At 41.1% G+C, this 27,977-nt stretch overlaps 1 protein-coding gene across 1 annotated transcript in view; it reads left to right on the plus strand.

Annotated features, from left to right (window-relative positions):
* NEK5 (NIMA related kinase 5) overlaps window positions 1-27,977 on the plus strand; it is a 59,185-nt gene that overhangs the window by 9,176 nt on the left and 22,032 nt on the right. Inside the window, exons 3-14 of the mRNA XM_055426177.2 lie at window positions 5,178-5,275; window positions 8,674-8,757; window positions 8,845-8,915; window positions 10,359-10,445; window positions 12,894-12,948; window positions 14,220-14,420; window positions 14,499-14,580; window positions 21,259-21,392; window positions 23,643-23,827; window positions 24,362-24,428; window positions 25,238-25,354; window positions 26,623-26,709. Coding sequence (XP_055282152.2) covers window positions 5,178-5,275; window positions 8,674-8,757; window positions 8,845-8,915; window positions 10,359-10,445; window positions 12,894-12,948; window positions 14,220-14,420; window positions 14,499-14,580; window positions 21,259-21,392; window positions 23,643-23,827; window positions 24,362-24,428; window positions 25,238-25,354; window positions 26,623-26,709 — 1,268 coding nt within the window. The remainder of the gene's footprint in view (window positions 1-5,177; window positions 5,276-8,673; window positions 8,758-8,844; window positions 8,916-10,358; window positions 10,446-12,893; window positions 12,949-14,219; window positions 14,421-14,498; window positions 14,581-21,258; window positions 21,393-23,642; window positions 23,828-24,361; window positions 24,429-25,237; window positions 25,355-26,622; window positions 26,710-27,977) is intronic.

Below are 27,977 nucleotides of genomic sequence, written 5' to 3' on the forward strand. Positions count from 1 at the left end.
TGTGACTCTTACACTGTAGTGGGAAGAGACAGACTGTAAACACATAGGCAGCCTGTCAGGTGTTTCAAGGCTGTATCTGCCCACAGTTCACTCATCACCCAGCATGGGATGGGGTAAGGAGGTGGGGCAGTGTGTACTTGAATTCATAGGTTGGAAGTAGTTTATGGAGCAGGAATGTTACCTAGATACCTTCAAGCACCATCGGGGTGTATTAATAAAAATCAGTAAGTTTAAAAAAAATTTTTTTTGGCTTCATTGTGGCATGTGGGGCCTTAGTTCCCCAACCAGGGATCAAACCCACACCCTTGAAGTGAAAACGCAGTGTCTTAATCACTGGACCTCCAGGGAAGCCCCAGTCAACAAAGTTTAAAAGCTATTTTTTGAGCTTCTGCACTCTGCTGGACACTGTGTTTCTTACAAATTAAACCACTGCATGCAAAATAGCTTTCTGTGTTTCTTACAAATGAAAACTGGGTACAGTCTCTAAAAGGCCGCTCAGCACACTTCTGAGGTCTTTGGGAGTCGACAGTACACATGAGCAGGGAACTGAGTTGCATCAAGTAACTTTTAAGGGGCAGCCACTGAATAAGGTGCCCGCGTTCCTGTTCATTGGTTCCTACACTGACACCAGACGGCAGCCTTCCTATTCCAAACTCTGGGTTATTTTTGTGGCTCTCTCCATCTGGTAAGTCTCCGCTCATTGTCAGGCCTTCTGTGAGAGCACAATCCAAGTTACAGTCCTCTGTGCTGATATCACCAGCATTTCGGTGCTGTGAGTTTGTCCATTCATGTACGCCCTTAGGAACTGGTCTAGTATTTGTCTCCCTTTGAGACCGTAAACAGGATGGATTCTCTGGCTCACCACTTTCTTCTTGGCATCTGGCACATAGTAGGTGTTCAGGCACATTAGTGGAATGAGTACTTGGGCTGCCTGGACCATTTAGGAGAGTGGAGTCTGTCCTTACTCCATGCGAATTGGACATCTGAGGCTGGTTTATGCTGGATACCCTTATCAAATGAGAGGTCATTTTTTACAGCATCAGTAATCTTTGCTGGCTTTGTTTATGTTGTAAACTTAAGCCTTCTTATGACCCCCTCTTCCTTTTCATAACTAGAGCACCCCTGTGTTTAGGAAAGCCAGAGCTATTGTGATGCCTTTGTGTTTTGCCTGGCAGATTATTGGAACTTGAAATACTGAGCTTGTCTGAAAGCCTCAGAGGTCTTTGTAATACCTGGCTGTAGAGTGTATGGGGAAAGCCTTTGTTTATCCTCCAACAGCTCATCTCTAAACAAAAGAACCACGGCTCTAGTGCATTACACGTTTGTCAATGGAAAGTAGAAGTTTTTTATAAGTTTGAAGCAGCATGAGGAAAATAAGGAGAATGCAGTAAGATTTTCTTAAGGCTAAAAAAAAAAACAACTTATACATGTATTTATTTGGCTGTGCTAGGACTTAGTTGCGGCATGTGAACTCTTAGTTGAAGCCTGTGGGTTCTAGTTCCCTGACCAGGAATTGAACCTGGGCCCCCTTCATTGGGAACACAGAGTCGTAAGCCTCTGGACCACCAGAGAAGTCCCCATCAGGCCCAGTTAATTCCACTTAAATTCCTTCAGTAAACATTTATCAGTTCAGTTCAGTTCAGTCACTCAGTCGTGTCCGACTCTTTGCGACCCCATGAATCACAGCACACCAGGCCTCCCTGTCCATCACCAACTCCCAGAGTTCACCCAAACTCATGTCCATTGAATTGGTGATGCCATCCAGCCATCTCATCCTCTGTTGTCCCCTTCTCCTCCTGCCCTCAATCTTTCCCAGCATCAGGGTCTTTTCCAATGAGTCAACTCTTTGCATGAAGTGGCCAAAGTATTGGATTTTCAGCTTCAGCATCAGTCCTTCCAATGAACATCCAGGACTGATCTCCTTTAGGATGGACTGGTTGGATCTCCTTGCAGTCCAAGGGACTGTCAAGAGTCTTCTCCAACACCACAGTACAAAAGCATCAATTCTTTGGCGCTCAGCTTTCTTCACAGTCCAATTCTCACATCCATACATGACCACTGGAAAAACCATAGCCTTGACTAGACGGACCTTTGTTGGCGAAGTAATGTCTCTGCTTTTTAATATGCTCTCTAGGTTGGTCATAATATTTATCAAGTACCTCTAATAGGCTGAACACAGCCTGGGTCTTGGGGGTAAATCAGTGAGCAAGATGGGTCCACATCCCCGCACTGCTCTTTTCTGTTGCTGTATAACCAGCAAACAGGAATTTAGTGGCTTAAACAGGCACCTCCCAACTTCTCTAGCTCTTCCAGAAGCCTGGGCCTGGTTTAGCTGGATTCTCTGCACAGGGTCTCACATAGTTGAAATCAAGATGGTAACTGTGTCTGCAACCTCCCTCACCCGAGGCCCAGGGTTCTCTTCCAGGCTTATGTAGATTGTTGGGAGATTTCACTTATTGCACTTGTAGGACTGAGATGTCTGCTGGGGTTGGTCGTCTTCTGTTCAAGACCAGCCTTCCTCCCTGTCATGTAGCCCCTGCAACAGGCCCACTCCGGCATGGTGTCTCTCTGACTTCTAGATCCAGATTTTAGTGGCTCTTGTGATTAGGTCAAGCCCAGGTGTATAATCTCCTTTTTCTATTAACTCAAAGTCAGCTGCTTAGTAACTTTAATTACATCAGCAAATCCCCTTTGCTATGCAATGTGACATAATGATGGAGTGATATCCCGTATTAACAGGTTCCATCCTCACTCAAGGGGAGAGAGTTCACAGGGTGTGCGCATTAGGGTCATCTGAGAGTTCTACCTGCTCTCCAGCTGTGGTGTTCACATTCCAGGGGTGAAATGAGGGGTGCTGTGTGCTAAGTTGCTTCAGTCATGTACGACTCTGCGACCTTATGGACTGTAGCCTGCCAGGCTCCTCTGTCTGTGGGATTTTCCAGGCAAGAATACTGGAGGGGGTTGCCATTTCCTCCTCCAGGGGATCTTCCCCACCCAGGGATTGAATCCATGTCTCTTATGTCTCCTGCATTGGCAGGCAGATTCTTTACCACTAGTGCTAGACAGGCAATAAATGTAAATACAACTAATAAGTACATTATGTAGTTTGCTTTTTTAAATTCTTTTTTAAAGAATATATTTTACTGATATAGCGTCATGGGGTCTTAGTTGTAGCCTGCAGGATCTTTGATCTTCATTGCAGTATGTGAACTCTTAGTTGCAGCATTTGGGCGCTGGTTTCCTGACCAGGGATTGAACTCTGGCCCCCTGCATTGGTAGCTCAGAGTCTTTACCACTGGACCATCTGGGAAGTCCCTGATAACTCCTTTAAAGTTGATTTAAGCTACTTGAAAGAAAGAGGTAGCAAATGATAGAATTTGGCAAGAAGAGTCTGACATTTAGTGGATACTCAAGTAACTACAGAGCAAAATGCTAGAAAGATTAACAATTGGTAGCAAGCCTGATTTTGTGAGCTTCCTTTATTCGGCTCCTTCCATGTGCCAGGTACAGGGAATGCAAAAGAGCCAAGTGTGGAGTCTCTCCTCAGGGAACAAACTAGTGGGAGAAACAAACAAGTTAATAGAAGTCTTTAACCTAGTAAGAACCCATCTGATAGTTGTTTGGTAAAGAAAAAAGCTGATGTAGCAGAAAACCATACAAACTTATTTTAATCTGTAAATACAAGATCATTTGCCAGACTTTTAATGTAAGATCAAAGCCTTATCTTTGATTATGAATCCACTTACTGGAGTTCTGAGTATTCTTTCTTTTATAGGTGCCCATCATCTGCAATTTATAATTTCCAGTTTCTGTTCTTTAGAGTGGAGTAAGAATTCACAGATACTCTCTCTGTGCACATTCGTTTGAAAGCTTCCCAGTTATTTTCCATTTGTCCCACCCAGCATTTAGCTTAATGCCTTTTTTTTTAAGCTACTTACTTTTACTGGGTCCTTCACAGCATTCAATGTGTAGAAACAAGCACATCTTTTTCCATTCATCTCTCATCACTTTATATAAAAATTACAATAACAAGTACCAGTTCAGTTCAGTTCAGTTGCACAGTCGTGTCTGACTCTGTGACCCCATGGACTGCAGCGCGCCAGGCCTCCCTGTCCATCACCAACTCCCGGAGTTTACTCAAACTCATGTCCATTGAGTCGGTGATGCCATCCAACCATCTCGTCCTCTGTCGTCCCCTTCTCCTTCTGCCTTCAATCTTTCCCAGCATCAGGGTCTTTTCAAATAGATTTGGGAATGCATGCTATGATCTTGGTAAGAATCAGTAAGGGCAGAAGGAGCATAGTTGAGTCCAGTCGCCACCAGGGTAACCTTGAGCAGGGTAACAGTCATGGAGGGTGCCCAGCAATCTAGTGTGTAGGTCAGGCAGAGGTCAGTTAAAAGAAATTTGACTGGGACTTCCCTGATGGTCCAGTGGTTACGAATCCACATTGCAATGCAGAGGATGCAGGTTCAATTCCTGGTTGGGGAACTAAGATCCCACAGGCTGTGGAGCAACTAAGCCCGTGCACCACAGCTACCAGGGTTGAGCGCTTTGGAGCCCATGTACCCCAACTAGTGCATCCATGGGCCACAATGAAATTCTGAGTGCTGCGGCTAAGACCTGACTCAGCCAAACACGTAAATAAAATATTAAACAAAGAGTGTCAACAGTACTCAACAATACAAATAAAAGTTTATACTTAAATTTAAGGGTCTAATCATTTGTTTAGCGGTGTTGAAAAAGATTCACAGCTGTTGTGTTACAGCACTTTTCCAGTCTCCTGCAGGAACATATTGAAAATAATTGGTCACATTTATTGAACTCTCATTATGTGAAGATATTGTTCTAAATATGTGACATGGGTTAACTCATTTAAAAGGTGAAATGAACAAAGATAAGGTGATCCCAAGAGGAGTATCTACATTATTATCTCCATTTGACAGATGAGATAATAAAGCCCAGAAAAATTAAAATAACTTGCCCAGAGTCACAGAGCTAAGAAATTTAAGTGGCAAAGTGGGATTAGAGCCCAGTCCATCTTCATTCTACATCCAGAGTTTTTAGCTATTATATTCTGCATTTTTCTATTGCATTCTCCACCTTCTAGAAGTTGAAAGGCAAGTAATTAGTAAATATTTGAAACCTATCCAGCATCAAATGATGCCTTTTTTTACAGAGAACAACAGACTGTTTATTGTGATGGAGTATTGTGATGGCGGGGATCTCATGAAAAGGATCAGAAGACAACGGGGAGTGTTATTTAGTGAAGATCAGGTAGAAACTCTTCCAATTTCCCTGTTCATTTATATTGGGGATTAAATTTATATTTTCATAAGTAATAGACTGTGTTTATATGAAGCGTGATTGGTAGAAGAGAAATTCAAACTATAAAAATAATGGCTTGGTATTTTTTTTTACAGTGTCAATATTTCTCTTTCTCTTTTTATCTTTTAAATTATGAAAAGTATGATAAAACATTTATAGGAGACTTGGAAAATACAGGGCAAAGTTACATATAGTCCTTCTATATATTATTAATACAATTATTTTTTTAAATAGATACATTAAGATTTTTAGTGGGAGCTTCAATATCAAACTCTCAAAAATTTATAGAATGAATATATATAAAAGTGGAAGGATATGGTAGACCTGAAAAGCACCATGAACCAATTCAACATAATTAAGATTTATACAATTTTCACACAATAGGAGGATACAAATTCTATTCAAGTTACCATAGACCATAAACTATGAGACCACTGGAATAGCTCCAGGGACATAAAACACGGTGAAGAAATTTCATGGTCTAAAGGTACTGAAATCATAGAGTCTGTTATCACTGTGGAATCATGTTAAAAATCAATATCAAAAGATATTTGAAAATAACCCACATATTTTAGAGTGCAGTTTGACATTTGCCAAGAGAGATCTTCAACTTAGCCATCGAAGGCCTCAGTAAAGTTAGAAGACTGAAAAACCAGAGGGTGACTGCAGAGAAGAAAGCATTTAAATGAGAAATTAACCTCGCCTAGAACGTTTGCATTTGAACTTAAATTGAATCTCTGTTTGAGAGTGAACTTTGCTTGAGAAAGGACAGTATCTTATTTTTGGACAATCTCATGTAGGATGCCCCAAGATAGATCTTAACGGCTGAAAAAAAAGTGAATGAGAATGTTCCTTCAGTTCAGTTCAGTTCAGTTCAGTCTCTCGGTCGTGTCCGACTCTCCGCGACCCCATGAATCACAGCACGCCAGGCCTCCCTGTCCATCACCAACTCCCGGAGTACACTCAAACTCATGTCCACAGAGTCGGTGATGCCATCCAGCCATCTCATTCTCCGTCGTCCCCTTCTCCTCCCGCCCCCAACCTTTCCCAGCATCAGAGTCTTTTCCAGTGAGTCAACTCGTCGCATGAGGTGGCCAAAGTACTGCAGTTTCAGCTTTAGCATCAGTCCCTCCAATGAACATCCAGGAGTGATCTCCTCTAGAATGGACTGGTTGGATCTCCTTGCAGTATAAGGGACTCTCAAGAGTCTTCTCCAACACCACAGTTCAAAAGCATTGATTCTTCGGCGGTCAGCCTTCTTCACAGTCCAACTCTCACATCCATACATGACCATGGGAAAAACCATTGCCTTGACTAGACGGACCTTGGTTGGCAAAGTAATGTCTCTGCTTTTTAATATACTATCAAGGTTGGTCATAACTTTCCTTCCAAGGAGCAAGCGTCTTTTAATTTCATGGCTGCAATCAGCATCTGCAGTGATTTTGGAGCCCAAAAAAATAAAGTCTGACACTGTTTCCACTGTTTTTCCATCTATTTCCCATGAAGTGATGGGACCAGATGCCATGATCTTTGTTGTATTTATAGCTTCACTCTTCTTCCTTTTACCAGTGAGTACCCTGTTTTAAAATAGGTTTCCCACTTTACTGAGGAGGATAGAAGCTTTTTTTAGCAATGGCTATTTAGTTTCACTGGTTATTAAGAGAGAGAAGAGAAAAGGTGAAGAGTAATGGCCTCAATTCTGATTTTCTCTGAGCCCAAACACATTTTTCTTCTGTACATTGAGCATCCTTTGATACCCTCTTGGAACTTTTATTCATGAAAGAGACAGGTGTTTGCAGGGAAGAAGAACTGGACTCCCGGCCTGTGTGATTGAAGGGAAAGGCCTCGGCCACAAGCAGGGCACAAGAATGGCCCGCCAGCTTTCTTCAAACCCTTTGTTTCTTTGTTCTGTTTTAGCATTTAAAAGCCCCGATAATTTCCTGTTTGATTTAAAGTTCAATGTCATGAATGTATGAATAATTAAAGAATCAATATCCCTAATCTCTGTAAATTTAATCAAGCATTCTCCCTATGCTCATTGACATTATATATTAAATTCTATAGTTGTAGAAACCCTTTCTTCTTCTTATCTATTATTTTGCCACATTTAATAAAAATACTTTTCTCTACATAAGTTTGAATTACATTTCCCGTGGTTGAGAAAGAACTAAAATTACAACTGATGGATTTTCCTGGTGGTCCAATGGTTAAGACTGCGCTTCCACTGCAGGGGACAAGGGTTTGATCCCTGGTCGGCGAACTAAGGGCTTCCCTTGTGGCTCAGACAGTAAAGAATCTGTCTGCAATGTGGGAGACCCGGATTCGATCCCTGGGTTAGGAAGATCCCCTGGAGAAAGGAAGGGCTACCCACTCCAGTATTCTTGCCTGAAGAATCCCCCGGGACAAAGGATCCTGGCAGGTTACAGTCCATGGGATCGCAAAGAGTCAGACACGACTAAAGCGACTTAACATACATGCCCTGGGCACTCAGATTCCACATGCTGTACAGCACAGCCAAAAAAAAAAAAAAAAATTACAAGTGACTCTTAGTATCTGGAATATAGTTTTTTCCCCCAATTGTTTTCCTCTCTCTGTTTTAGTTGACAAAGAACCATTGAAAGTTTAGAATTGTTTAAATAAATCTCTATAGGCATATGGGTGCAAATATGTATGCTCAGTTGTACTTTCCTATTCCAGGGGACCTTCCAGACCCAGGGATCAAACCTGCGTCTCTTACATCTCCTGAATGGGCAGGCAAATTCTTTACCACTGCACCACCTGGGAAGCTGTCTACAGTGGCTCAGTGGTGAAGAAACTACCTTCCCGGTTCTATCCCTGGGTCAGGAAGATTCCCTGGAGAAGGGCATGGTGACTCACTCTAGTATTCTTTCCTTGAGAAGCCCATGGACAGAGGAGCCTGCAGGGCTACAGTCCATGGAGTGGCAAAGAGTTAGACATGACTGAAGCGACTTAGCAGCGGCAGAACAGTTTAATAAAAAGGCTCATGGTCAGCTAAGATAAAATAAAATCATAACTAAGAAATAAAAATTCAGCCCCCTGCATTTTGAGAGTGCAGTCTTAGCCACTGGACCACCAGGGAAGTCCCCTCTTTATCTTTTTCCGTGTGCAGTGTTCCTTTTCATACCAACATGTTTGGATTGCCTTTTCACACTTCCGTTTTTTCAGCTGTAAGGAGAGCATAGGATGGTATGATGGTATATCTATTCACTTCATTCGTGTAAACACACACACAAATATATTATTTCTCTCTTTGTGCTTGCTTTCATTGAAGATATTTCAGTGATCACCAGACTGCTCACTAGTTTTGTTTTATGTTCCCTCTACAGATTCTGAGTTGGTTTGTACAGATTTCTCTAGGACTGAAGCATATTCACGACAGGAAGGTTTTACACAGGGACATAAAAACACAGGTAATGGCTCAGAGACAAAATCAAGAAGAATAGATCTTTTATTTTCTTGAAATATCTCCAACAGCATAGCCTTTTCTCCACTTATAGAACATTTTTCTTAGCAAGAATGGAATGGTTGCAAAGCTTGGGGACTTTGGTATTGCAAGGGTCTTGAACAAGTAAGTACTTTTAAAAATCATTTTTCTTTCTGTTCATAACAGCCAAAATACATATTTTTAGGTATCAAGAATTAAGAAGATATTAAGAGCTTGGTTTCTCAATAATTTTAGATAATTGTTTATATAAGTATATTAAAGTATTCAGATGGTACGTTGAGATTAAAATTTGCGAGACATATCTTGGCATAGTAGAATGATGTTGGCAATGCTGTATAGTGTGATATAAGCTGATCAAATGAGATGTGACTGAAATGTATGTAAAGTTAGTGAGCATTTTGTGAAACAGGAAAATTAACATGTGCTTCAGTTCAGTTCAGTTCAGTCACTCAGTCGTGTCCGACTCTTTGCGACCCCATGAATCACAGCACGCCAGGCCTCCCTGTCCGTCACCAATTCCCAGAGTTCATTCAAACTCATGTCCATTGAGTCGGTGATGCCATCCAGCCATCTCATTCTCTGTCGTCCCCTTCTCCTCCCGCCCCCAATCCTTCCCAGCATCAGAGTCTTTTCCAGTGAGTCCACTCGTCGCATGAGGTGGCCAAAGTATTGGAGTTTCAGCTTTAGCATCAGTCCTTCCAATGAACACCCAGGACTGGTTGGATCTCATTGCAATCCAAGGGACTCTCAAGAGTCTTCTCCAGCACCACAGTTCAAAAGCATCAATTCTTAGGAGAGTATATTGATACAACTGTTTCAAAAGATAGTTTATTGATAATAAATGCCAAAAGATTTTAAACATTCTATTTCTGAGAATTTGTTCTAAGGGAATAATTTGAAATTTGGAATAATTTACATGCCTAAAAATTGGGAAATAGTTAAATTTTATAAAACTTGGCACAGTCGTGTACCTGAATATTGTATAGCCACTGACATTTATGATTTTGAAGACTTTTTGATAACATGAGAACAAACTTTGTTGTATTCAATTTAAAATTTAAAAATTTTAAAAACGAGAATTATGAATTTCAAGTACACTATAATCACAGCTATGTGGAAAATATGCATGGAAAAATGACAAGAAGGAAATATATCTGAATTTTAACACTAGTTGTTTGAGGGTAGTAAGATTCTTGGTAATTTTTTTCTTCTTTATTCACTTTTCTGTTTTCCAAATTTTAAATCATGAGATTGCATTACTTTCGTCATTGGAATGAGGGAAATTTTTACATGTGAGGGTTTGCAAAATAACAATGGTACCTTTTCGTGCAGTCTTTAAGCCATAAATTTTTTTTATTGTGTAGATTTTGGGGAAATGAATTATAAGCTTAAAATCAATTAATTTTATTACTACATTATTAATATACTATATGTTTTGCTTTATTTTAGTATATGAATACATCAAATTTTGTGTTACTTTTTAAACATTTTTCTTATATGTATGTGTATGTCTTAAGCCTTTTCTTCAATAATACACTATTTTATTGTTTAATATAACTTTGCTAGTACCATGGAACTTGCTAGAACTTGCGTTGGAACACCATACTACCTGTCCCCAGAGATCTGTCAGAATAAACCCTACAACAATAAAACGTGAGTTGCTGGCTTTTGCTTTGAAAGTCTCAGTAAGATCTTATGGATTCTTTCTTATGGTGCTTTGTAATTTCATTTTCTTCACCTGTGAAATGAGGATCGTTGTGACCACCTCTGACCACTTCAGCTCAGTTCAGTTCAATCGCTCAGTCGTGTCTGACTCTTTGCGACCCCATGAATCATAGCACACCAGGCCTCCCTGTCCATCACCAACTCCTGGAGTTCATTCAAACTCATGTCCATCGAGTCGGCGATGCCATCCAGCCATCTCATCCTCTGTCGTCCCCTTCTCCTCCCGCCCCCAATCCCTCCCAGCATCAGAGTCTTTTCCAGTGAGTCAACTCGTCACATGAGGTGGCCAAAGTATTGGAGTTTCAGCTTTAGCAACAGTCCTTCCAGTGAACACCCAGGATTGATCAGTGTTTCCTAAAGCTTTCAAATTTATTTAGAAAAGAGATATGTCTCTTCATTTGATGATAGAAGTGATAGAAAGAACAGCACTGAAAATCGCGGTCACTGTGGTGTCCATCTTTATATTTGATTCTCATGCTTTCTAAGCACTGTTTAGCCTACTGCAGGAAAGTGTTTTAGATGGGTCGGGTGGAAGGCAGTGAGGTCCGGTGACAGGGCGCTGGTTTACGAGCCAGAAATCCTAACCTTGACTTGGTCAGCGACTTGACCAAGTCAGTCAATCTCTGCGGGTCTCAGTTCCCCTATCTTCAACAAAGGGGATGTTGACTGGGTAATTGTTAAGGCATCTTCCAGCTTTAAAAATCAACAAGCTTTGATGTTTGTGGTACTAGAGCCTATTGTTTAAGAGTAATATTAATATAGTTTGTGAAAGTGTTCATCGCTCAGTCATGTTCGACTCTTTGCTACCCCATGGGCTGTAGACTGCCAGGCTTCTCTGTCCATGAAATTCTCCAGGCAAGAATGCTGGAGTGGGTTGCCATTCCCTTCTCCAGGGGATCTTCCTGACCCAGGGATTGAACCCACATCTCTTACATCTCTCGCATTCACAGGCGGGTTCTTTACCGCTAGCTCCACAGGCAGCCGTAATATTAATATACACAATGATAAAAGATAAAGCCAAGAAAGTTTTTACTTCCGTGGAAGGAGAAGGAAAACATTTCACTTTTCAAAGCTGTCTTCCAGTTGAACCAGTTGGCTTTCCAGGAAGACCAAGTTCCTTTGTGGAATTCATTGTCTTATTTATTTAGAAGAAGACGCAAGTGATACCTGGCTGACTTTGAAAGAGATAAATGGAAAGCAAAGCCCTAAAGAAGAGTGGTGACCATTTCTCCACATAGTAGAAGAATGGGCATTTTGGGGAAATATCCTCTGACCTAGAGAAGGGTTTTGGCTTCAAACTGAGCAGGAACACAGCTAGTGTAGCCAGGGTGGAAGGGCAGGTTTTCGAGAGCAGAGCACACTCAGCCCGCAGGGAGAGACCCTTGGCTCAGCAGCATTGTTTTGTTGCCTTGCACTGCTTTTTGAGAATCTGAGTCAACTTTTAAATATGTTTTGGATAACTGGAAGATCCTAGCAATAATCCTTACTAAACTGGGTTAATTCATGTAATGCACAGCAAGCCAAATGCTGAGACACTGAGGTTTGCAGCAAAGCAAAAAACTGTTTATACACAAGGCAGCCAAATGAGGAAACTGGAGAACAAGTCTCAGATCTGCCTCCCTGAAGGTGAGGGATTTGAGATATTTATGGGATGAAGAAGCAGCATGGTCTTAGGCAGGCTTCCCTGGTGGCTCAGTGGTGAAGAATCCGCCTGCAATGCAGGATGGTCTTAGGCATGGGGAAAGGGATTGGAGGTGAGGTAACTGGTGTTCTGTGCAGACATAGCTGAGTTTCATGCATCTTCATAGGATGCATGTTCAAAAATGGAAATGTTTAGCATGATCTGAGGGGGGTTGTTTTTGGCTCTCTGAGGTCAAAGGTCATTTATTGGACACCTGCACAGGCCCAGTTTTAGCACATTTTACATTCATTGAGTACCAGATACTCTGTTTATCACTTAATCTAACTTTGGTTCTGTCTATAGCCTCGAGTAGAATGTTCCTTTCTAAATCAACCAAATGTTACCTGTTGAATCGGGTGATCCACATTTGAGTTCTTCCTCCCTCTTCCAAACTGCTCAAAATTCCATACTTGCACACATTTTCTTTGAGCTCATCACATGAAGTTAAAGTAAGTATGGAGCCATCAGATTGTAGCAAAGCTTGTGTACCTTTTCTCTGTTGGGACTCTGACAAGCTACAATTTTTTCTCTAGTCTTAGTAAGAGTAAGAATTAATAATGTACTGAAAGCATTTGTGGAAACTGGTCACCCTATGTAAAACTGTAAAGATACACAAATATAATTGACTGTAAGGATAAAAGTTTAAATTGAGAATTATCGATATTTCTTGGCATATAAACTCTTATCTTTCCCAGGGATATTTGGTCTCTTGGCTGTGTTTTATATGAGCTCTGCACACTTAGACATCCTGTAAGTATATTAATCATCAGATTATCTTGAATTATTGAAAAGTATATAAATGAAAATAACCTCTGAAAGAAAAAGATTGTTTGGCTTTATTATATTGTTAAAAATTATATGAACAAGATATTAACAAGAATCATAGCTCCATATATACCAACATGGGACAATATCCAAGCTGTATTATTAAGTACAAAATCCAAGTTGGAGAATAGTAAAAAGAGCATGAAAAAAGTGTTAGTCACTCAGTCGTATCCTACTCTTTGTGATCCCATGGACTGTAGCCCACCAGGCTCCTCTGTCATTAAAAAAAGCAATATACAAAATTTCATATCATACGATTTCAACTTTGTAAATGACTAGAAGAAAATATATCTCTGGGTGGTGGAATTGTATGTATTTTCCCTGTTTATAATTTCCTATACCTTCTAGTTTTGGGGAACGAGTAAACATTTTGATAATAAAGAAACTAAAAAACCTCCTGTTTTAAATAATATAATGTCTCATTGAATAACTGCCTACATGTTGATGGAAACAATTCAGGGCGGACCATGGTACTCTTAATGAAAGCTTTTAACATTGTTTTGTTTCTCGAAGTCATTTTACTTTTAAAAAATTAAAAAAAAATTAAATACCTTGTCTTATCGCTCAATTGGTAAAAGAAAATTTTCCTGTAGCACAGGAGACCCCAGTTCAATTCTTGGGTCAGAAAGATCTGCTGGAGAAGGGATAGGCTACCCAGTTCGGTATTCTTGGGCTTCCCTTGTGGCTCAGCTGGTAAAGAATCTGCCTGCAATGAGGGAGACCTGGGTTGGAAAGATCCCCTGGAGAGAGGAAAGGCTACGCATTTCTTTATTCTTGCCTGGAGGGTTCCATGGACAGAGGAGCGGGGCGGGTTACAGTCCATGGGGTTGCAGAGAGTCAGACACAGACTGAGCGGCTTTTAGTTCACTCCCTCCTCTTTTTAAATTTTATTTATTTTTAATGTTTATTTATTTACTTATTTGACTGTGTCAAGTCTTAAGTTGTGGCTTGCAGGGTCTTTAATTGCACAGACTCTCTAGTTGTGGCAGGAGGGCTCAGTAGTTGCCCCATGCAGGTTTAGTCCCTCCGTGGCATGTGGAATTTTAGTTCCCCAGCCAGGGAGTAAACCCACATCCCCTGCATTGCAGGACAGGTTCTTAACCATTGGACCACCAGGGAAGTCCCTCTTGGTATTCCTTTAAATATTTGCATTGAATTTTTCTCTGATTTAGTATCACCATTACTTGACCTTTCAGTTTGAGGGTAACAACTTACAGCAGCTGGTTCTGAAGATTTGTCAAGCTCATGTTCCTCCGATATCGCCAAGGTTTTCCCGTGACCTACAGTTCTTAATATCCCAGCTCTTTGAAGTGTCTCCCCAAGATCGGCCATCCATCAACTCCATTTTGAAAAGGCCCTTTTTAGAGAATCTTATTGCCAAATACTTGACTCCCGAGGTGAGTTTGGAGGTGATTCTGTTTGGATTTTGACAGAGATTTTTGGCTTTTGAGCCCTGATACACTTTTATATTTTAGGTCACTCACGAAGAATTCAGTCACCCACTCTTACATAAAGCAAGACCATCTGCTTCTCAACCTGCTGGGAAGGTGGCCTCCGGTAAGAAGGACTTAACTGTGCAATCAAAAGATATTTATTGTGTGCGTCTCACGGAGTGATTTATAGTGTATGGTTGACAACATTAGCAGGGAAATTTCCTCCAGATTTATTGAATGTGGACATTTCAAAAATATGAGCACTATAAGCAGGGCTTCCCGGGTGGTGCTTGTGGTAAAGAAGCTGTCTGTCGATGCAGGAGACATGAGATGAATTTATTATAGCAATAGCATGATTTCTTATTAATCTCAATGCCTGAGACCTACAACACATCTTTATATTAAACCCAGACAGTTCTAGTCTGCCTCTACAAGGCCTCATACTAGCTGCAACTGGAAAATCTGCCCAAATTAACCTATGAAGTTTCGATCTCTAGGGCAGGGAGATCCCTTGAAGGTGAGCAGGGCAACCCGCTCCAGAATTCTTGCCTGGAGAATCCCATGGACCGAGGAGCGTGGCAGGCTACAGTTCATAGGGTCACAGAATCAGACATGGCTGAAGCGACTTAGCAGGCACAAGTACTATAAACAGGAGAAAAACTTGTTGAGTGGTGACCTGTGGGCACGCCTGTACATCTGGCTCATTCATGACCTAGAGGATTCATCTCCTCTCTTCTCATCAGTCAGGAAAACTTGATGAAGCAGAGGATTTGCTGATAAAGAAATGCTCAAAGAGGTAGGACCCAAGCTTAATTTTTGTGTAGGGAAGGGGTAGAGAGTCAGAGAAGGGTCACAGACAGACATGGAATCATGAGATGAAGCTTATGTTTTTGAACTAGAGAGAATGGACTGGAGATTAAGAGTTCTCTTGCAGAGACTGGTTTGAGCTGAAGTTAGGACCTTGGACCTAATTGGTAACAATAGGAGAATTGTTACTATGTGATCCCCAAAGAAAGCAGGTGATACCTTATGGTAATGAGAAATAGGGGAGCTGTTTAGTGATAATGTCAAGAATCAGCTGATGAAATACTGTATGTGTGTTTGTGTGTATGTGTAAGAGAGAAGACATTAAAGAGAAAAATTACTAATTCAATTAACATGGTGAAATAAGAAGAGCAGAATTTTTTAATTCCATTCAGTTCAGTTGCTCAGTAGTGTCCGGCTCTGCAAGTCCATGGGCTGCAGCATGCCAGGCCTCCCTATCCATCACCAACTCCCAGCGTTTACTCAAACTCACGTCCATTGAGTTGGTGATGCCATTCAACCATCTCATCCTCTGTCGTCTCCTTCTCCTCCTGCCTTCAATCTTTCCCAGTATCAGGGTCTTTTTAAATGAGTCAGTTCTTTGCATCAGGTGGCCAAAGTATTGGATTTTCAGCTTCAGCATCAGTCCTTCCAATGAATATTCAGGACTGATTTCCTTTAGGATGGACTGGTTGAATCTCCTTGCAGTCCAAGGGACTCTCAAGAGTCTTCTCCAACACCTCAGTTCAAAAGCATCAATTCTTTGGCTTTCAGCTTTACTTATAGTCCAACTTTCACATCCATACATGACTACTGGAAAAGCCATAGCTTTGACTAGACAGACCTTTGTTGGCAAAGTAATGTCTCTGCTGTCTAGGTTGGTCATAACTTTTCTTCTAAAGAGCAAGCATCTTTTAATTTCGTGGTTGCAGTCACCACTTGCAGTGATTTTGGAGCCCCCTAAAATAAAGTCTACTCACTGGAAAAGACTCTGATGCTGGGAAAGGTTGGGGGTGGGAGGAGAAGGGGATGACAGAGAATGAGATGGCTGGATGGCATCACCGACTCTGTGGACACGAGTTTGAGTGAACTCCGGGAGTGGGTGATGGACAGGGAGGCCTGGCGTGCTGTGATTCATGGGGTCACGGAGAGTCGGACACGACTGAGCGACTAAACTGAACTGAACTGAAAATAAAGTCTGTGGCTCAGATCATAAACTCCTTATTGCCAAATTCATACTTAAATTGAAGAATGTAGGGAAAACCACTAGACCATTCAAATATGACCTAAATCCAATCCCTTATGATTATACAGTGGAAGTGAGAAACAGATTTAAGGGACTAGATCTGATAGATAGAGTGCCTGATGAACTACGGACGAAGGTTCATGACATTGTACAGGAGACAGGGACCAAGATCATCCCCATGGAAAAGAAATGCAAAAAAGCAAAATGGCTGTCTGAGGAGACCTTACAAATAGCTGTGAAAAGAAGAGAAGCAAAAAGCAAAGGAGAAAAGGAAAGATATAAGCATCTGAATGCAGAGTTCCAAAGAATAGGAAGGAGAGATAAGAAAGCCTTCCTCAGTGATCAATGCAAAGAAATAGAGGAAAACAACAGAATAGGAAAAACAAGAGATCTTTTCAAGAAAATTAGAGATACCAAGGGAATATTTCATGCAAAGATGGGCTCAATAAAGGACAGAAATGGTATGGACCTAACAGAAGCAGAAGATATTAAGAAGAGGTGGCAAAAATACACAGAACTGTACAAAAAAGATCTTCATGACCAAGATAATCATGATGGCGTGATCACTGACCTAGAGCCAGACATCTTAGAATGTGAAGTCAAGTCTGCCTTAGAAAGCATCACTACGAACAAAGCTAGTGGAGGTGATGGAATTCCAGTTGAGCTATTTCAAATCCTGAAAGATGATGTTGTGGAAGTGCTGCACTCAATCTGCCAGCAAATTTGGAAAATTCAGCAGTGGCCACATGACTGGAAAAGGTCAGTCTTCATTCCAATCCCAAAGAAAGGCAATGCCAAAGAATGCTCAAACTACCACACAATTGCACTCATCTCACACGCTAGTAAAGTCATGCTCAAAATTCTCCAAGCCAGGCTTCAGCAATATGTGAACTGTGAACTTCCAGATATTCAAGCAGGTTTTAGAAAAGGCAGAGGCACCAGAGATCAAATTGCCAACATCCGCTGGATCATGGAGAAAGCAAGAGAGTTTCAGAAAAACATCTATTTCTGCTTCATTGATTATGCCAAAGCCTTTGACTGTGTGGATCACAACAAACTGTGGAAATTTCTGAAAGAGATGGGAATGCCAGACCACCTGACTTGCCTCTTGAAAAACCTGTATGCAGGTCAGGAAGCAACAGTTAGAACTGGACATGGAACAATAGACTGGTTCCAAACAGGAAAAGGAGTACGTCAAGGTTATATATTGTCACCCTGCTTATTTAACTTATATGCAGAGTACATCATGAGGAACTCTGGGCTGGATGAAGCACAAGCTAGAATCAAGATTGCCAAGAGAAATATCAATAACCTCAGATATGCAGGTGACACCACCCTGATGGCAGAAAGTGAAGAGGAACTAAAAATCCTCTTGATGAAAGTAAAAGAGGAGAGTGAAAAGTTTGGCTTGAAGCTCAACATTCAGAAAACAAAGATCATGGCAACTGGTCCCATCACTTCATGGGAAATAGATGGGGAAACAGTGGAAGCAGTGTCAGACTTTATTTTTTGGGCTCCAAAATCACTGCGGATGCTGATTGCAGCCATGAAATTAAAAGACGCTTATTCCTTGGAAGGAAAGTTGTGACCAACCTAGATAGTATAATAAAAAGCAGAGATATTACTTTGCCAACAAGGGTCTGTCTAGTCAAGGCTATGGTTTTTCCCGTGGTCATGTATGGATGTGAGAGTTGGACTGTGAAGAAAGCTGATCACCAAAGAATTGATGCTTTAGAACTGTGGTGCTAGAGAAGACTCTTGAGAGTCCTTTGGACTGCAAGGAGATCCAACCAGTCCATTCTAAAGGAGATCAGTCCTGGGTGTTCATTGGAAGGACTGATGCGAAAGCTGAAACTCCAATACTTTGACCATCTCATGCGAAGAGCTGACTCACTGGAAAAGACTCTGATGCTGGGAGGGATTGAGGGCGGGAGGAGAAGGGGACGACAGAGAATGAGATGGCTGGATGGCATCACCGACTCGATGGACATAAGTTTGAGTGAACTCCGGGAGTTGATGATGAGCAGGGAGGCCTGGCATGCTGTGATTCATGGGGTCGCAAAGAGTCGGACACGACTGAGCGACTGAACTGAACTGAACTGAAAATAAAGTCTGACACTGTTTCCACTGTTTCTCCATCATTTGCCATGAAGTGATGGGACCAGATGCCATGATCTTTGTTTTCTGAATGTTGAGCTTTAAGCCAACCTTTTCACTCTCCTCTTTCACTTTCATCAAGAGGCTCTTTAGTTCTTCTTCACTTTCTGCCATAAGGGTGGTGTCATCTGCATATCTGAGGTTATTGATATTTCTCCCGGCAATCTTAATTCCAGTTTATGCTTCATCTAGCCCAGTGTTTCTCATGATGTACTCTGCATATAATTTAAATAAGCAAGGTGACAGTATACAGGCTTGACATACTCCTTTTACAATTTGGAACCAGTCTGTTGTTCCATGTCCAGTTCTAACTGTTGCTTCTTGACCTGCATGCTGATTTTTCAAGAGGCAGGTCAAATGGTCTGGTATTCCCATCTCTTTCAGAATTTTCCACAGTTTGTTGTAATTCACACAATCGAAGGCTTTGGTATAGTCAATAAAGCAGAAGTAGATGTTTTTCTGGAACTCTCTTGCTCTTTTGATGATCCAATGGATGTTGGCAATTTGATCTCTGGTTCCTCTGCCTTTTCTAAATCCAACTTGAATATCTGGAATTCCGGTTCACGTATTGTTGAAGCCTGGCTTGGAGAATTTTGAGCATTACTTTACTAGGGTGTGAGATGAATGCAATTGTGCGGTAGTTTGAGCATTCTTTGGCATTGCCTTTCTTTGGGATTGGGATGAAAACTGACCTTTTCCAGTCATGTGGCCACTGCTGAGTTTTCCAAATTTGCTGGCATATTGAGTGCAGCACTTTGACAGCATCATCTTTTAGGATTTGAAAGAGCTCAAATGGAATTCTATCACCTCCACTAGCTTTGTTCGTAGTGATGCTTCCTGAGGCCCACTTGACTTCCCATTCCAGGGTGTCTGGCTCTAGGTGAGTGATCACACCATTGAGATTATCTGGGTTGTGAAGATCTTTTTTGTATAGTTCTGTGTATTCTTACCGCCTCTTCTTAATATATTCTGCTTCTGTTGCTGCTGCTGCTGCTGCTAAGTCACTTCAGTCGTGTCCGACTCTGTGTGACCCCATAGACGGAAGCCCACCAGGCTCCCCCTTCCCTGGGATTCTCCAGGCAAGAACACTGGAGTGGGTTGCTATTTCCTTCTCCAATGTGTGAAAGTGAAAAGTGAAAGTGAAGTCACTCAGTCGTGTCCGACCCTTAGCGACCCCACGGACTGCAGCCCACCAGGCTCCTCCGTCCATGGGATTTTCCAGGCAAGAGTACTGGAGTGGCTTGCCATTGCCTTCTCCGTTTGCATCTGTTAGGTCCCTACAATTTCTGTCCTTTATTGTGCCCATCTTTGCATGAACAGTTCCCTTGGTATCTCTAATTTTCTTGAAGAAATTTCTAGTCTTTCCCATTCTATTGTTTTCCTCTATTTTGCATTGATTACTGAGGAAGTCTTTCTTATCTCTCTTTACTATTCTTTGCATTCAGATGGGTGTATCTTTCCTTTTCTCCTTTGCCTTTTGCTTCTCTTCTCAGCTATTTTTAAGGCCTCCTCAGACAACCATTTTGCCTTTTTGCATTTCTTTTTCTTGGGAATGGTCTTTATCACTGCCTCCTGTACAATGTCATGAACCTCTGTCCATAGTTCTTCAGGCACTCCATCTATCAGGTCTAATCCCTTGAATCTATTTGTCACTTCCACTGTAAAATCATAAGGGATTTGATTTAGGTCATACCTGAATGGTGTAGTGGTTTTCCCTACTTTCTTCAGTTTAAGTTATTCAGTTTAATGGCAGGATTTTTAGCCATAAACAAATATCTCAGCTTCAAGGACTAGGAGGAACCAGTGAGAGGGAAATATTACCCACTGTGATGGAGAAATTATTATAAATTTAGGAAAGTTATAAAGGGAAAGTGAATGGAGAATTCTGCTATGTTTAATTTGATTTGACATCATTATGTATTGGTCTGGATTGAGAATGTTTGGAAAGTAGATAAGTAGAGCTTGAGAGAAAGTGTATTGTCTACATTTCTGATATAGGACAGATGGGAAAACAGGGACACGTGGGTGAAGCTGATTAAAACAAACATGTTAGAAGACTCAATCATCCATTTCAAACAATGATGGGACCTGAACACTGCGGTCTGATAACCCAAGCTCTGAGGACTACATTTAATTACTTGTAATTAATTTAGTTAATAATTGAACTACTAAACATGCCATTATGTTATACATATTCTTTCTGTAAAAGTTAATATTAACTCCTAAATTCTTAAATAGTAGATGATTAAATAATTAAATATTACTGGAACTATGTATAGAGAAGGAAATGGCAACCCACTCCAGTATTCTTGCCTGGAGAATCCCATGGACAGAGGGGCCTGGCGGGCTACAGTCTGTGGGATCGCAAGAGTCGGACACGACCGAGCGACTAAAGAGAGAGAACTATGTAAAGGCAAGAATGATGTTCTCCATCCAGAGAAAATGCGTAGTCATTTTCCGTCAGCCCTTCTCTTTGTGAGTATAAATGTTTCCAGTTAAAGTGAGCTTAGTGTGTTACGAAATGCTCCGTATGCTTATACTCTCACAAGTATAAACAGTTTTTTGAATGAAGTTGTTTTCTTTTGGTTAAATAAGATTCTAAAATAGAGAAAGTGAGATTCCAGGGAAAGTGCCTACCAAGATCAAGGATAACAGTGCCAAATAAGAGGAAGGACGTATTATATAGAAACGAATGGAGACCACCAGCCGGAGCCCGGACACCCATGTCTGTAAGTCATGCTAAACCATTCCTGCTGTTTTAGCAGATGGTCTGTTCTACAGAACTACTTGCACGTGTTCATGAGGTACGAGGTCATGATGTGGGGGTTCACTAGTTTTGTACTTATAATAAAATTCTGTAATTAGCATTAAAGTGGTACTTCATGACTTCATGGGACAACTTCTAGTTGTTATATATATTTTTGACAATGCTGTATTTTCTTATAGGTATTGTATGCATTAGTTTTTTTTGTTATTCAGTTCCTTTTATCTTCTTTAAATAAATAAGGTGTTTCTATTTAGGACAAGTGAGTAGAAGAGCAGCAGAAAATTTTCTGCATTCATACTCCTGATTCTGACGTTGTATATAATTGAGGAATTTTTATTATAAAATCATTGATTTTTGTCCTGAGTTTCTTTATGCCAGTTATTTGAATCCATTTCATCAGAATGTTGAATCTTTTAGTTTTTGCTCGTGAAACTGCTTCTGGCATGTAAAAATGGCTGTGGTATTTTAAGTGAAGAATTCTATTCTTAAAGAAGGCTCATGGTATAATTACAGGACCATTTGAAGTACATTTCCTAAGTGTTTACTTGCTATCTAGACATTTTAGCAAATGTGTTTGTGTACAGACAGGTTTTTGAAACTATTAAATTATTGCCCTTTATTTGATAGAATATGGCTTAACTCTATTAAAGAATTTTGAAAGTATGTTGTAATTTAGAATACTCTGTAGCAAACCTGCAGGAGGCAAAACAAACAAACAAAAAAAAACATTTAAAAGGTTTGTGGGTGGTTGATATTAGGAGAGCATATTGCTGGTCCTTCAATCCTCTGAAAACTTCTGCTAATGCAGTGAAATGGGAGGTCTCCACAGGAACCATCTTGGATGTTGTTATTACCATTTGGGATTTTAGAGAAAATCCTGAAGAAGCTGTTTTTTCCTTCCAATATTTTTCTGTATTTCTAGCCATTTTTCACCTAACTAGTAGTACCTTCTTTTGGGTTGTACATAGGTAAACATCGTAAAACTAAGAAAACGACTTGACACTTTAAAATTAAAATAAACGTTTAGTTTGTATTTAGACTGATAAGCCAGATTTTACACATTTACTTTAATATTTGAATAGGATTACGTGAATGTCCCATTTTTGTGAGTTAAAGATGGTCAAATATCTATAATTCCATATTTAATATAACATATGGAGAAGGCAATGGCAAGCCACTCCAGTACTCTTGCCTAGAAAATCCCATGGGTGGAGGAGCCTGGTAGGCTGCAGTCCATAGGGTCGCTAAGGGTCGGACACGACTGAACGACTTCACTTTTCACTTTCACACATTGGAGAAGGAAATGGCAACCCACTCCAGTGTTCTTGCCTGGAGAATCCCAGGGACGGGGGAGCCTGGTGGGCTTCTGTCTATGGGGTCACACAGAGTCGGACACGACTGAAGTGACTTAGCAGCAGCAGCAATATAACATATATATTGTGTGTGTGCTCAGTTGTGTCCAACTCTTTGCAACCCCATGGGCTGTAGCCCGCCAGGCTCCTCGTCCATGGGATTCTCCAGGCAAGAGTACTGGAGTGGGTTGCCATTTCCTCCTCCAGGGGATCTTCCTGTGTATATGCACAACAAATAAGTTTATGAAAAATAGGAAATAATAACACAATTTCGTTTCATATCTTGGGTTGGATAGATACTTGCTAAGTATTTTTGTTACACTAGCAAGGCAATGGCAAGCCACTCCAGTACTCTTGCCTAGAAAATCCCATGGATGGAGGAGCCTGGTAGGCTGCAGTCCGTGGGGTCGCTAAGGGTCGGACACGACTGAGCAACTTCACTTTCACTTTTCACTTTCACACATTGGAGAAGAAAATGGCAACCCACTCCAGTGTTCTTGCCTGGAGAATCCCAGGGACGGGGGAGCCTGGTGGGCTTTCGCCTATGGGGTCACACAGAGTTGGACATGACTGAAGTGACTTAGCAGCAGCAGCAGCAGCAGCAGCCATGAAGTATACATGACTGATATTCACACCTGAGAAAAATTATTAACTATGGTGCTGCAGGACTTTGGCTTCTAAAACATTTTTCAGTTCTAGGATTTGGGGATTGTAAGATTACTGAAAAACCAGTCTAGAGGAAGAACAACAAGATAATTTCGATGCCTTGTCTTAGCTATGGTCACTATCAAGCAGTCAGTTATTATAGATTTTAATCCTGTATTTAAAAAAAGCAATCTCTCTTCATTTTAATCCCTTAGGTAAAAATGGTAGAAAGGCCCAAACTTGCTGCAGTGTGTGGACATTATGATCATTTTTATGCTCAACTTGACTTGTTGAGGAGGAGAGCACACGGACCAAATTACCACCATGTTCCTCAAAAAGATAGCAGAGTTGAGGAGAGTTCTGATCAGGAAGAAAGCCGCAGTCCACCTCCAGGTCAATGGTAATGTCATAATCTAATGTAAACTTTCATCCTCTGAATATATCTGGCTATATCACCATTTATTTTGAAGTCTGTCCAAACTCTTCTAAAACATCCAGGAACAGTCTCCAGACTCTTCATTTAAAATACTTAATTCACTGTTCCCTTGACACTTTTTCATCTCAAGTTTGATGTAACTAATCTTACTCATGTTGCCATTTGACTGTGGGCACAGATTCATATTCTTGAATTTTTCATATTGTTTTCTTCTTTCTGGTAATGCCGGAGACCTGGGTTCGATCCCTGGGTTGGGGAGATCCTGGAGAAGGGAACAGCTACCCACTCCAGTATTCTGGCCTGGAGAATCCCATGGCTGTATAGTCCATGGGGTCGGAAAAGGTCGGACACAACTGAGCAACTTTCACTTTTCACTTTGAACTCAGAGTGTCACAGTTGATTTGGGAATCTCATTATGAAGCTGAAAATCTACTTGTCAAATTGCTGCCTATAACAAGTTAAAATTTGTACTCAAGCTGAACATTTCTATTTTGTAAGGCTTGCTGAATACCTTCAGAGGAAATGTGAAGCTCAACAATATAAGCTGAAAGTGGAAAAGCAATTGGTAAGTAAAAACCAAATATAAGAGACCATCAGAAATTTCTAATGCTTTCTCTGTTCACAAATATTCATGGTTCCTTAAGTCAAAGTTCATTCCACATAGAAGATTAAGACTAGTTTTTAGCAGCTAAAGAAGAATATTGGGAATAGGCTTCAGTTAGGGTCTGAGAAGCCTAGTCCCTTCCCTGGCTCCATCACTTGCTGTGTGATGTTAGGCAGAACATGCAGCCTCTCTGAACTTCAGTATCTTTCTCTATAAAAGCTGTAGATAGGCTTCAAGGTCCCCTTCAGTGCTGCTTTTCTTTGATTCTAGTTTATTAGAATTCTACACATTTTTAAAAAGGGATTATCATATTTTATTTGAAATGAAAGTTAAACTTTACCCGTAAGTATAGTGTCAAAATTCTGGGGCTGAGTGACGTTGGATATACAGCCTATTTGTATCGCTCTTATTTCGAGCTGTTCAAAGGTTTAGTTATCTTCCCCTACCTAATCCCAAGCTCCAAGGGTTGCTGAACTTTTATAGATATTTGATTCTACAATTACAGTTTACCACTTCAGAAAATGAATCATGTAGCATAAAATATTGATTGCTTAGAATAAACAATACCAATGGTTTTATTCATTTACTTTTTTAAAAGTTTCATGCTTAATCTAAGAAAATTCTGCTCACTATAAAAAAACTCACTATAATTTTTATCAACTAGTAAAATTAATAATATAATTATTGCTTAAAGGATGAGGTGCAGGTCAAGTCATAGGATGTTTCCAGAATGCAAATACACTTGATAAACTACTTTATTCTAATAATAGGGTCTTCGTCCGTCTTCTGCTGAGCCAAATCACAACCAGAGACAAAAGCTAAGAAGCGATGGTGAAGAACCTAGATTCTGGGGGCTGCAGTTCAGGAGAAATGAAATGAAGGAACAGGTTAGAAACTGTCTGCTTCCAAGGGCTACCACTGCATTTTTCTCATTGTCTTTTGCACTGTAATACCATGTTGCTTTGAGGAGGGCACAGCAACCCACTCCAGTGTTAATATTCTTGCTTGGAAAATCCCATGGACAGAGGAGCCTGGTGGGCTACAGTCCATAGGGTCACACGACTGGAGCACCTTAGCGCACAGCCACGCAGGGTATCATTGTTTTCAGCATCTATGGTGCCCCTGAGAGAGCGCGCCTCACAAGCACTTGCTGGATGCACGGTGTGATGCCCCATGCTGAGGGCTCAGGGAGACAGAGATGTGTGTCTCACCGTCTCAGAGAATGCAGTGTGGCTGAGCTCATAGGGCTTTTTACCTTGGATGGATCAAGTAACTGTCCATCCTGAACTTTTTTGAAATTTGTTTTAGTTCCCTCAGGCTGCCTTACAACACGCTGGGCAGTTTGAAGCAACAGAAATTACTGTCTCACAGTTCTGGAGGCTTGAAGTCCAAAGTCAGGATGTCAGCAGGGCCATGCTCCCTCTGAACTCCGGAGGGGAGTCCCTCTTTGCCTTTTGCTGGCTTCTGGTGGTTGGTCTGTGATGCTCAGATATCCTCACTTGCAGTGACACAGCTCAGTCTCTGCCACTGGACGTGGCATCCTCCTCCTGTGACTGTCTTCGTCTTCTTTTTTAAAAGGAGTCTGCTTCTTTTTAAAAAAATATTATTTATTATTATTATTTTTTATTTTTGGCCACACCACGTGGCGTGGGGACCTTAGTTCCCTGGCCAGGGATCAAGCCCGAGTCCTCGCATTAGAAGTGCACAGTGTTAACCACTAGACTGCTAGAGAAGTCCCTGACCATCTTAACAGGACAGCAGCTGTATGCATTAGGGACCCACGCTGCCCCAGTTGTGACCACATCTTAGCTTAACTGTTCACCTCTGCAATGACACTGTCTCCAAATATGATCACTTTACCACAGGCAAAGTATAAGGCAGATTATCATTTTGGGGAGCACCGACTTTTCCCTTACTACATATCACACATTTCTAAAATCATAGGCTGTCTTGGGGATTTCCCTGGCTGTCCAGTGGTTAACACTGCATGCTTCCAATGCAGGGGGTGTGGGTTCGATCCCTGGTCGGGGAACTAAGATCCCACGTGCTGCAAGGCATGGCCAAAAATAAAAAATAAAGTCATGGGCTGTCTAGAGAGTATTCTGTCAAGTTGTTCACAAACATTTAACATTTCGGAATTGGGATTGCTTTCCAGGAATACTGGAAGCAGTTAGAGGAAATACGCCAACAGTATCACCATGACATGAAGGAAATTAGAAAGAAGATGGGGTGTGAGCTGGAGGTAGGTAAATTCATTCTTCTAAAGGAAATGTTGAGGGACTGCCCTGGTGGTCCAGTGGTTAAGACTTCTCTTTCCAATGCAGGGGTGTGGGTTCGATCCCTGGTGGGGGAAACCTAGATCCCACATGCCTCATGGCCAAAAAACCGAAACATAAAACAGAAACAATATTGTAACGCATTCAATAAAGACTTTAAAAATGGCCCACATTAAAAAAAAAATTTAAAAAATGGAAACAAAATGTTGCTCTATTGATTCAGAGCTAACTAAACTGAGCAGATATTAACAGTAATGATCTTTTTAAAAAAATAATTTTAGTTATTTAACTATTTTTGACCATGCTGGGTCTTTGTTGCTATGTGGGTTTTTCCTAGTTGTGGCGAGCAGGGGCTACTCTTCATTACAGTACTCGGGCTTCTCTGCAGAGCTCAGGCTCTAGGCGTGTGGGCTTCAGTAACTGTGGTGTGTAGACTCAGTAGTTGTAGCTCCCAGACTCTAGAGCACAGGCCGATTAATTGTGGCCCATGGGAGTAATGATCTTCTCATCAAAAAGATAAACTTTATCATGAAAACTTTTTTTTTAAATAGGAAAACTGTCAGATGTAATGGAAGCCCCACTTTATTATGGTTTACATGAGGCTACAAGGTGATGGGGCTGACAGTCTCAGTGAAGAGTGCCTGTTATTAAATATGGTTGATCGTGTTCCCTGTGAGTCAGTCAATAAGTATTGACCAAGCAAGGTATTTTATTCCAGAACTGGATTAGATACAGGCCTGTGTCTGGAGACCACATTGCATGAAAAACACATGCATTTTTAAACACTAGAAACATCCTCGGGACCCTGGAATGCTTCTTCTATGAGAGACCAGGGGGTACCGAGTCCCACTGAGGACACAGCCTGTCTCACACATACTTGAACTACACACTCATTGTGTAGAACTGCCCACACTGCTGAAATTGATCTTTCCCTCTCCCCCATCTTGAGGGCATATATATAAATGAATATAGGTGAAATGAGCAGAGGTGCAATTCGGTTGTATGTACTGGGCTCTGAACTAGAGCTTTGACATCCACATCTTCTTTACTTCCCGTGACAGAGAAGTTCAAGTCACTTAGATATTACAAGGCAGACTACATAACGCCCCCGGTGGCTCAGATGGTAAAGAATCCGCCTGCAATGCAGGACACGACTGAGTGACTAACACACACAGCACACAAACACGCAACTGATTCTAAAACCTGTACCCTTTCTAGCATAGACACTTCTACC

This window comes from Moschus berezovskii, chromosome 13 (genome assembly GCF_049115385.1).
Source record: "Moschus berezovskii isolate FMDL1 chromosome 13, NW_MosBer_1.0, whole genome shotgun sequence".
Classification (NCBI taxonomy): domain Eukaryota; kingdom Metazoa; phylum Chordata; class Mammalia; order Artiodactyla; family Moschidae; genus Moschus; species Moschus berezovskii.